We start from the raw sequence: 12,213 nt of genomic DNA on the forward strand, positions 1-12,213 counted from the left end.
GGTCCTATTATGCTCTTTTACAAAGTCTTGATTTTGTTTTGGGGGTGTACCAGAACAGGCTCTCATACTAGGTTGTTCGAAAAACACATTATTTTTCACATATTTTACATTATAACAACACCTCTCTCCCCAGTTTGGCACGAACGGCTGGAATAGTTCCTGTATCAAATGAAAGCCCGCCTGCTGAAATATGCGATGTGCTGTGATTGGCACCACTTGGCGCCTGGTCAGGAAATGTCATGCCCCTTACCATAGTCGCCTGCTGCGAGCTTCAGTGTAAATATTGCGTCAAAATCAAATCAATTTGAGTGCAATTTAAACCCGGATGATTGTAACCACTCTAAGTTCATCTGCCTTGGGAAAGCTAGCATGTCTTCGACATAGTGATTACATTCGTTTCCTTGTCTAGTGCAGCTCAACAAGGTCTTGTCCCATTCGTCGGTATTTGTGATATCACAAATCCTGGAAAATATGCGTTGTAGTCCAAAAGAGTCGTTCGTTGTAGTTTTTGAAAAGTGATTTCTGTTAAATAAAATATCTCCTTTTGAAATGGACTTTGAGCTTTGTAACTTTGCAGATCTTTTTTAAGCTCAAACAGCAACATTACAGACTAACTAGAGTTGAAAAAGTGAAAAAGCATGATAGGACCCCTTTAAAGTGTTGTGTGAATTTGTCTCTCATGTTACCAGCAGAGGGCATAAGAACCAGAATACAACGATGCAACAGGGCCTGTGGAACCTACTAAGGTTATTTCTTTTAGTGGAGCAGATTTTAAGATGTGAGATGCTGAGATGTTAATTACTATATGCCTGTGACTGTATTCAGACTGAATGGATTTTTATTACCATTGTTTATGATGTGTCCCTACTCACCTGTTGTATTTACTCCAAATACGGCACAGCAAGGAAAAACAAAACAAAACAGAAGGGAGCACCTGCTCAGGGGCAGTCAATACCAGGGAATGTGCCTGCTCATCCAATTGGTCAAAGTTACAATGAAAGAGCCATGGAAATGTCCAGGGCAATCTACTGGAACACAGTTTAGTAATTTAGCAGGACCTTCTGACATGTTCTCATGCCCCTCTCTTTGTCTATGTCCTTCATAAACAAAGAGAAATGCCATTGCCAGTGAGCCAATGAGAAATCCCATTGTCTTATCGCAAATAAGTCTAACTGTACTGTTTTAAAATAACAGACACAGAACATTGTTTACCAAACGTTTTATTGTTGCTTGTACATTTTTCAAGACATTTAGTATTCTCAATATTAAAACATGTTAGTGTAGTTTTTGCTGTAGAAAGCCTATATAAAGCTTGTTTTCGTCATACTTTAAGGTTTTGATCCATTAATATCTATATTATGTTAAATCACAATGCTCTGGTCCAAAAAAAAGATTGCTTTGGCAAAGAAAAACAAAAGCAGTTTGTGCAGCACATACTGTCGATTTGGTCAGAGATTCTGGATACACATTTACTTACCAACAATAGGTGTCATGCTATTTAAATGAATATAATCTAAACATTATTGACAGAGATTTCTCTAAATACAATCCCTAACTTTCACAAAATCATGACTGATTCTGAATAAGATAGTTATGATATAGCACGTGATCATGACATTCATTAAACAGTCAAACTATTAAACTGAATGTGATATGAACCATTTTAACTTGAATAGTTTTACATAATAATGAACAAACTATAAACATTAACGATATTATATAACAGAAAAGATTTATGAATATGTAAAATGATGTGAAAATGGCCATACTTTTCTAAATAGATCTCAACCTCAAAAGATCTTCTTTTTTTTTCATGTCAAGTTTTGGCAACAAAATCAAAATGTACATGTTTTACTTTTTGAATTGACTGAGATTGTTCATGAGCATAGGACCAGGACTGGGGCTTAGTTTTAGCTCATAATGTACTATATAAGTGCAGGAACAATGACCTTGAGTCTATATTTGTTAATCATCAGTAGGCCTGATAAGAACCTACACCTATCAGTAGGCCTGATTACACACCCACAAACCTCATGAGCATTCATATTTTTAGCTCTGTGGATTGATTTTGGCCTTGAGCCCACTCTAATCCACCAGGCAAAACTGTCACTGGACCAATCACCATTTGCATCAAGATCGGTGAATTCAGTAACAACATAGATTGTTGTAAATTGATAGTTGTTTGTAAATTATATTTCTAGGGTGGATTTTTTAATACCCCATAGCTAATGTTCAGTAATCTGTTGTTTGCTTAACAAAATTCATTAAGTACAACCAGACATTAAAAAAAAAAAATGAAAATACTCAGTGCTCACAAAAATCTTTATTTTGGTATTTTGGGCCAAAAGGGGCATCTAAAAGATATGTTGGAGGTCAAGACAGGGACAAGGCCATGTGTGAAGTAAGGCAGAAACACCCCATTACATGTAAACTTTGAATGGTAGCTCTATGCAATGCTAGCTTGCAATTTATCTCTGAACATCACTGCTCTACCTAACCAATAGTGGAGCTTTAATAGCATCAACTAAGCAGATAAGGCTTTGGAATATTTAGAGATATAATTTAAGGAAAATTTTCTTTAGCTAAATAAATATATATGCCACGGGCCATTCTCAATGCATTTCCACCTTTCAGGAAAAGCCTGCACCTTTCTTTACCTAACCTAGGCATCCACAAACTGAAAAGGCAATCTCCGGCCCTTCGATGATCATTTCAGTCTCCCACAGTACTGGGGTTAGAGCAACACGCTGAACTTCGCAGTGTTCTTATAATGCCTTTGCTCTTCTTCCGTCGCCTGGGCTGCAATGCTAGGCTGCTGTCATTGTCCGTGGAGTCTTGTGTTTGAGCAGCAGCAGCTGCCGCAGCTGCAGTCTCTTTGATCTGAAGTTCTAGATGCCTTTGAATTGCTAGGCCAAGCTCTTCAGGGTCCACAGCTGCACCATACACCTCCCATGTCATACCCTCAGCATCCCATTCCACCTCCTTCACAGGGGTCCTATGACACATGCGCTCTGAAGGTGCGTCTGATATAGGATACATTCTTAAACTAATTTCAGGAAACACATGAGAAAGAGGGGAAGCAAGGGAATTAGACACGGTTTGTACACCAACATCTCTGAGCTCATGGTCAGATGTCATAGTAGTGGCATCTTTGACTGTCCTGTTAAAACCAGTCTGGCCTGTTCTGTCTAGTCGAAGGCACGAAGAGTTCTGCCCCCTAAACTCAGATCCACAGCACTGGCCTGTACTGCGGCTGTCAAGTCTGGTCTCGCTGACTGAGGACACAAGTGGTGGAAAACCAAGCAAGCCTGAATACAGCAGTGATCTTTGTCCTGCACAAGGGCTTCCTGCACAAGGTGGCCGTGATATCAAATGTCCAGAGCATGGAACAACACTGCAAGTATTTCTCAAACAGGCAGTGTTCATCATGTGACCAGAACAGGTAGATCTGTGGCATGCAGTGAAATGATGACTTTCACAGTTGCTCTGAGCATGATCTTCTGTATTCGCTCCCTGTGGTATGAAGTTGTTGCTCAGACCTGAAGAACTCATCCTACAAGGCGCTCTGCAACAGCTGCACCCTGTCAGGTTCTCTGCAGGTCCACAACATGGACAACATCCCTCCCTGCACATCAGACCCTTCATCCTTAAATCTCTATTTGTGAATGGTGTGTGTGACACACACTTCACACCACTATGGACCTGATTTTGCCCCAAGAGTGGATCTTGCATTGGAATCCTTCTGGGCGAGTCCTCCATGACACTCCAGGATCTTGCTGGTCCTCCATGCCAGATTACAGTCTCAGGGGTGCTGTTGCCACTGCACATGCTCCCCTGTTCATGGTCACAAATGTTCACAGGGACTCCTGACGATGGTCCACCCAGACTGATAGGCCTTTGAGTACATGCTGCACTGCTGATGCTCTTACGCAAGTTCTGACGGTACCATGCCAGCTCTGTTCGTTGAGGAGGTCCACTCACCATTTCTGTCGAGCTTTTGGATAAAGAAATGGTTGGCAACTCATGGTTCTCCACTGTTTTAGCATCAGCAGATCCAAGACTGATGCTTGGGAGGTAGATCTCAGATGCAGGTCTTTGTCCTTCCTCCATAGTGAATAAACTACTGGTAAAAAAAAAAAAGACATACAATTATAAACATTTATTATTTACACAACATATTTTAAAAAGTTTCTTAAGATGAAATAAGCACACCAAATTTTCCTCTATTTAGTTGTCTACTAGGCAATCCATTGAATTTGAATGACCCTTAAAACTTTACTTTTATGATAGTAAAGCTGAGATTTCTTTTGTTCTTACAGCACATAGATTAAAGTGAATAGGAAAGGGGGATGCCTAGGTATCTCTCCCTTGAGTGATTGACCAGATTACAGACGGATAAACCCAATTTCAGTTTTAAGATCATTAGCTACAACATGGGAATGCCAGCTCCTCTCCAAAGGACATTAATCCACATGGTGTTCCAGCACAGGTCGCCGATTCCACTCCACTTGGTCCCATAAGGACAGTAGGCTTACTGTAAATATACATACTGTGCCATACTTTAAGGTATGGACTTCAAATCATTACTGTAAGAGTGTGTTTCTCGTTTCCAGGAACTCGAGAGTTATGAGTGAATGTGTGTCTGGCCTGTTCATGTTTACATCACACTTCAGCCACTCCAGCAGATTTTTTGGGAGACACTTTTGGGTCTGTCACTCCCTACTGTCAACACACACATACTGCTGACTCCAAACTACAACACACTCACACTCTGATCTGTACAGTTATTCATGGCACAATTCAATACTGTACGTAATTTTACAATGTAGTGGTCACTTGCCATCGAGGTGCCATTTTAAAGCAACTTGCAATGCACTAAGTGAAGTAATATTTCCTGTTAAGCAACCAGAGGTTAAGTGTCCCCAAAGATACTCGCATTTCAGAACTGTCAGGAGTAAACTCAGAAATAAACTTTGTGTTGTCTGCTCGGATTCTTTATCATTAGGCCATCACCATCTGTTTATGTCCCTGTGACTACTTGTTGAATCATACCATATAAATCTAACTTCCAAGGATGCCCACACAGAAACTGCATATGCAGAACTCTGAAGAAAGCTCAGCAGATTTCTGCAGAATTGGAACACGCAACATTCACAAAGTTCTACAAATCTGCGATCCCTTGTGTGTTTATATTTTAAACATTGTAGTGAATTTGACTATGCTTTCATCTACCCAAGTGTGTAATAGACTTTTCTATAATTCAGATACCATGTTTTCAAGAAAAGGTGTTTGGTTCTATGGGAGCACAAAAGCCGATGTGTGCCAAAGCCAGTGTTCATCATCCATCACATAAACTGCAGAAATTTTTTTTTTACGGTTATTTAACACTATTTAACACTAATAAGTATATAATTTGTCGATTGTTACACAATAATAATAATAATAATAATAATAATGAAGCAGAACAAATCTCAAAAACAAAAAGGACAAATGACCACAACTCTAACAGAATAACAGATGTTATCTCTCCACAGTTATCATGGGAAAACATGATACTTATCTTCCCACTGCATCTAAAAATAATAGGCAAGGTGTTCACTGTTAACCCTCCTCTTCCATCTCAACCCACAGTCTAACCTCCATCCTTGCAGACAACCATACACCTGTACTGGCGCCAGACTGTGACACACACACACACAAACACCCACACGTAAATATAAACACTCCAGTGAACCTCTCGTCCCCTACAAGAAAATCAAACAAGAAAGATCTCACCTTTTGGTTTTATTAGCAAACATACATGATCCAGACAAGACCTTGTGCCACCCTTTGTCTTTCCTTCCTTGTCATCTTCGCTTTACCATTTCCCTTCACACTGAGCAGCACTTGCTTTATGAAGACACAGCTGTGGTTTCCCTCATAGCCACAGGTAAGTCAACAACCTTCATCCCTTCACACACACACATGCACACGTACAAACCTCCCACTTCCTCCTCTTGTCTCCTTTCCCTCTGCCCAGACGGATCACCTCACTTCTTTCCTCTCCTCCACTCCTGCTCTCTCCCTCCGCTCTAAGTGAACAGGACAGAGTGGGTGTATTGCTGGATTATCAGTCGTTGTCATCTGATTACACACCACATGCTCCCTCTCTGAGAGGAAATCCACCATGGAGGGGGGAGGAGGTGCAAAGACCAGACAGAAATGGTGGGAGGCAAGGAGCGCTGTATGCCCAATGGAGGGGGGCACAATTGTGTGAAAGTGTGTGTATGGGGTGAGAAGTGGGATTTAGAGGAAGAACATGTAGGTACTATTGAGATGTCACAAAAGGAAATCAGATATCCTTCCAAATCAATACAATAAATAATCTATCTTTCTTACACACACGTTCATTCTCACACATTCGTAGCTTCTGCCGCTTACTCATCCAGTCTCTCTCTTCCTGTTGCTATAGAAACAGCCATGCTCAATAGGAACCCAATGGATTTTCATCATGTCTTTTTTTAAGTTGTCATGGGAACAATGAAAACAGTCTCTTTGAAAGAAGGGCTTGTGGTGCCGTGAAATCATTATGATATATCTGTGACTGTCTGATTCTGTCTGATACACCTGTCCATATACTTGGCATTGCAAACATACAGGTCACCTGTTCCATAATAACGTCGGTTCAGAGGTTACGCAAACGCAGAATCCTGACATGTTGTTTTGTGTATAAACATGCTGAAGTAACATTGTTTTTGTTTTTAATCGCCCTTGAACAAACCAGAAATTTTTTCCCCCTATTTTCAGAGACATTTGGGACCAGTTGCTGTAACGACATTTTGTTTGCATAATAACACAGATGCTGTCTATTTGTTGATACATTAAATCAGTTGTGTCAGGTGTATTTCCACTGGAATTATAAACCCTTATGCCCAACCTTAATTGAATGTTATATTATAGACTCCTTGAAGTCAACTTAAAGTGATAGTTCACCAAAAAATGAAAATCCTGTTATCATTTACTCATGTTGGTTCAAACCTGTATGACTTTCTTTTTTTCTGCAGAACACAGAATAAAATATTTTGAAGAATGCTGGGGTTCCCAATTACTTTAAGTATATGTTCAAAAAAAAAAAAAAAAAAACAGTTTTGTGTGTGTATGTGTGTGTTTTCACAGAGAAAGTAGTCACACAGGTGTGGAATGTCATGAAAGTAAGTCAATTCACCCTTTGCAAGGATTTTGATTGACAGGCGAACTGACCAATCATAACACTGAATCTGCCATTTTGTCCGACAAACCAGACAGGAAAGTATTAACGAGATTAACGTTGATGGACTTGTACTTGAAGAATGGTGTGTATTGATGTCTTTCCGTGGTTGAAACAAGATACCTACTGATGTTCATTCATGCTTATTTCATGCTATAACTAGTAAAGAGGAAGAGATGATCGGTTCACATGCCGCTTGAACTGAGGCACTACCGCGATCTGTCACGACACAGAGCCACAAAATGGATTTATTGTTTGAATTTCTTTAAAAAAATGACAAAATTTAAATCATTGTTTCATACCAAAAGTAACCTGCTCTGTCTTGTTGGTATATTGCCATTAACAGTAAGGGGGAGGGTTTTTGTGAAGGGTCAATTATGACAAAATTTTGGGGTTAACTATGCCTTTAAATTGTTCATTTTCAGTGCATGATATAAGATGATTGCTTAAAGAAAAATGTGTTTTATTATTAAATATAATACTGGAAATATTATGCATACTATATATGTGACCCTGGACCACAAAACCATTCTTAAGTCGCTGGGGTATATTTGTAGCAATAGCCAAAAATACACTGTATGGATCTAAATGATTGATTTTTCTTTTATGCCAAAAATCATTAGGATATTAAGTAAAGATCATGTTCCATGAAGATATTTTGTAAATTTTCCACTGTAAATATATTAAAACTTAATTTTTGATTAGTAATATGCATTGCTAAGAACTTCATTTTTACAACTTTAAAGGCGATTTTCTCAATATTTTTATTCTTTTGCACCCTCAGATTTCAGATTTCAGCCAAATATTGTCCTATTCTAACAAACCATACATCAATGGAAAACTTATTTATTCAAATTTCAGATGATGTATACATCTCACTTTTGAAAAATTGACCCTTATGACTGGTTTTGTGGTCCATGGTCACATATGGTCTAATATATATAAAAAGTTTTTTGCTGCCTTTTCAGTTTACTGAAAATTAGTTGGGCATAATTCGTAAACATTTTTTCTAAAATACAGCTTAATAAATCCATTGTTTTGAGACTACATTAACATTTTTGTTGACGTAGTCTGAAACTGGACAGGGTTCCCAGCATGCTTTGCATAGAACTAGATATTAAGGTGCTATCATGCACTGTTGCTAGCTAGCTCTTGCCAGCCAAGATCCAACATTAATTACTTTGACACATCAAATTTTATTGGACCTTACTCAATTCAGTTAGGTTTCTGCTACTTCATATAGTATCTGAGATGAGTTTAGAGCAGGGGTGCCCAAACTCGGTCCTGGAGGGCCGATGTCCTGCAGGGTTTAGCTCCAGCCTGTCTCAACACACCTGCCTGGAGGTTTCTAGTATGCCTAGTAAGAGCTTGATTAGCTGGTTCAGGTGTGTCTATTTGGGGATGGATCTAAACTCTGCAGGGCACCGGCCCTCCAGGATCGAGTTTGGGCCCCCCAGTTTAGAGTAAATAATTGTTTTTATTGCAATCAAATGTCTTGAAACCCCATGCAAGTTAACCACATTTAGAGGTATTGTGGGAACAGCAGATGTGTTGCTTGTTTGCAACCTTGATGAACTTACCTTGTTCTTCAAGAGTTATTTATTAACGCTTAGTGAATGCAAACTAGGCAGTTGCAGACACCATAACATTCACCATAACAGTCTATGAGCCCTGTGTTGGCTGATTCACTGATCAAATCATATTACAGATCATATTACAGAAGTCACATACATTGTTCAATTAAATATTTCAGAATAGCTTTCAGCAATTGCCACTTTTATTTGGAAGTCATTTTAGCTTGCTAATTGCCTGTAAATAGTCACAGTTTGTATGCTCACTGCTGGACTGCATCAAGGTTTTGTGTCTGTTTGGAAATAAATACTGCAAGTGGCAGAGCTCATATCCCTCACCTGCTTAAGCCAGTGTTCGGTGTTGATTAACTGTCCTGGGAAGCCTCAGGGGGACTGTAGTACCCCGCCGTAGGGTGACCAGGCTATCAGAAGACAAAGCTTACTCTCAGTGAGACATCAGGAAGAGCGCCTATGAGATTGAGCCTCTAGGCAAAATGAGAAACCGGTGATTCACACTTACTCTACCTGGGAGAAAGAGAGACTTTATTCAGTTAGGAGTTAAACAGACTGTGGCCATCCATGGCTGGTGAGTAGAAGATTATTAGAAACTGTTACAAACTATACTTGAGACCTATTTTACACAGATATATTACTATGTGATAGTGGATCTTTAAGACAAACATGACATTGTTTGTTTTACCAGGCTGCAAATATTTGATCATCTTATATGACTTAATGTAAGTTGCTCTAGACATGTTCTTACATGCTATGTATGTTAGTTGCACCGAAACTTACTTTACCAGACATGAGGGTCTAGTGCTGTCATTGCTAATGTGATATGCTAATAGACTGCTGAGCAGATGGTTGACCCCTGTACACTAATAATCTTCATGTACAATTGAACAATTATTGACCAGTGAGGCAAAGTGCCATTAAAATGTACAATTCTGAGAGTATGCTGCTTAAATGCATGTATACAAGCTCTCCCTTTTAGCTTATGGATACCAGTAGTTACTATCTGAGAAACAACTGTGAATGTCAAAAGCTTATTTAAAGGGACAGTTCACCCAAAAATGAAAATTCTGTAACTATTTTAGCACAAAAGTAGATATTTTAAAGAATGGATCTATCCTAAAATGAAAGTCAGTGGGGTCCAAAACAACACCAGAGCCCACTGACCACTGTATGGACAATAGTCAAAATATCATCTTTTAATGTTTCAAACAAAAAAGGAAGTTATACAGATTTGGAATGACATGAGCATGAGTAAATGGTGACAGAGTTTTATTTTTTGAGTGAACTACCTCATATTTAAACATGGATCTATATACTAATTAAATGTAAAAGTAAGCAAACAAGCTTAACATTATAGAATTATTTTCAGATTTTTTTAAATATAATAAATATGTTAAAATGACATATTTTTCACAATATCAGAAAACTATATATAAATAATCCTTATTTTTTTCATAAAATAACACTATAACATTAAGCTTGTTTGCTTACATTTAATTAGTGTACAGATCCTTTTTTTAAATCCTTGTCTAAGCACAGCAAGTCTTAAAGAGATACTATAATATAGTATTTAGTATATTATTATATAAAATATAATATTCAAGATTTATGTAAATTTCACTCTTACTTTCTAAATTATGAGCTGTATTAAATGAATACAATACCTGTTAGGAAGTTCTGGTTCACCCTCCAGGTGGCTGCAGTAAATCCCCTACAGTAAAGTATAAAACAGGTTGTTGCTCTAGATAGAAATACAGTGTTTCTTGAGTAGCAAAATGCAATGTGCTCCACCTCTTGCATGCAGGTCTCCACTAAAGCGTGTTGACACAAGACACTTGACACATTTATTTAAAAGGCATGAGAGAAAGAGACTGTCCAATGGTGTCACACAGCAGGTTTAGTTAATGCAAAGCCATGTTCTCGGTTGTATGATACACTGAGTGAGAGGGAAGGGTGACTGTGCCTTTAGATCCACTTGTAGCACTGGCATGTGGACTGTCTGCAGCATTTCTGTTCCTGTTGCTGTTTGGCCTATCAGTGTATCTACTGTGGAGGAAGAGACGAAATCAAATGCTCTACAGGGGACTGATACCTACCACCCCCACAATCCCACGATGCACCACTCCAGTGCTTCAGACATCACAGAGCAGCAGCTATGGGTAAATAACAGTTGTTGCTTGTCTAGAAATAGCAAGAATACAAGCTGTATACAGTATCATTGCAATGTAAGGTGAACTAAATTGAATAAATACATCCTATTCAAGCTTTGGGGCTTTTTTAGAAGTAAAGGGCGCCTGGGACTAGTTGTCACAAGGACTAATAACATTTTGTGAGCACAAAGACATTTTCTCTAGTAGTTTTTTTTTTTTTGTCAATCCTTCATGGTATTAGAGAGATTAGCGCTATATGTCACACATTTTACTTTATTAAAATGTGAATTTTTACATTATTTATTTTTATTTCCTAATTAAATGTCTATTAATAAATAATTATTATTTTAATTGTTTATTTTTATTTAGTTATTAAATTTTTATTAATAAATAAAAGTTATTAATTTACAATAATAAGTAAATAAATAATACAATGAAAAAGTATAAAAAATTATTTATTATAGACTTATTTACTTATTGTGTTTATTTGTATTTCTTTATTTGTTTTTATTAATATATTTATTTGAAGTTATAAAATACACATTATAAAATGTGTGTATAATTAATATTTTTTTTATTATTATTAATTAATAAGCATAATAAGTAAATAAATAATATAAGAATCCAAAATAAAATAAATATTAATATAATAGAAATTAACATAATATTATTTATTTACTTATTATGCTGGCACTGATCTCTCTTATAGCATTCCCTATGAAATATGGATTGAAGTGCATCTACCCATTCTTATCTTTGCATTTTCACAGCTCAGAACCCCATAGTGTTCCTTTCTTTGTGCCTCCTTGATTCGAGAGAACACCTCAACTATACAAGAGGAAAGAAGAAACTGAGGAATGGGAGCTCCATCCAGATCTGCACACCCAGCAAGGGTCTCTGACAGCAGGGAGTATGTTAGACTCAGGACTGCAATATAGGCATTAGGTATCACAAACAATGATACAAAGAAAGTATAAGGAGAATGTTTTGACTGTCTGTTTCTCATTCTGCTCTATGTGGTTCTTGAGGTTGGTTCCCGCTGGGCAGCATAAGACCAGACCTGTACCCGCTTCCAGAGGAACCCAGTGAATGGGCCCTTCCCAGCGGTACAGCTGTTCGCCTGTGGTTCGCTCTGTGTATCAGCAGGAGAGAGAACAGCTGGTGGTGTCTCTGCTCCATGCTGCTAACCTGCCCGCTCAGTGCCAGGGTAATGTCACACTGGCAAAACTGC

The 12,213-nt window shown here is 38.1% G+C and overlaps 1 protein-coding gene across 4 annotated transcripts; it reads right to left on the bottom strand.

Moving 5' to 3' along the window:
- Positions 1–1,181: 1,181 nt before the first annotated feature.
- LOC122139261 lies at positions 1,182–6,942 on the bottom strand. Of its 4 annotated transcripts, none has more exons than XM_042735880.1 (2): positions 5,776–6,942; positions 1,182–4,120 (listed from the first exon to the last, which is right to left on the bottom strand). In XM_042735880.1, exons 1-2 carry the CDS (start codon positions 5,796–5,798, stop codon positions 2,713–2,715), a joined length of 1,431 nt encoding a protein of 476 aa, XP_042591814.1. In that variant the 5' UTR covers positions 5,799–6,942; the 3' UTR covers positions 1,182–2,712. The 4 variants fall into 4 exon arrangements, with proteins under 4 accessions (XP_042591814.1, XP_042591813.1, XP_042591816.1 ...); XM_042735879.1 differs by having other exon boundaries at positions 1,182–4,123; positions 5,776–6,941; XM_042735882.1 differs by having other exon boundaries at positions 5,981–6,938.
- Positions 6,943–12,213: the final 5,271 nt, after the last annotated feature.

This window comes from Cyprinus carpio, chromosome B12 (genome assembly GCF_018340385.1).
Source record: "Cyprinus carpio isolate SPL01 chromosome B12, ASM1834038v1, whole genome shotgun sequence".
In the NCBI taxonomy this organism is placed as follows: Eukaryota; Metazoa; Chordata; class Actinopteri; order Cypriniformes; family Cyprinidae; genus Cyprinus; species Cyprinus carpio.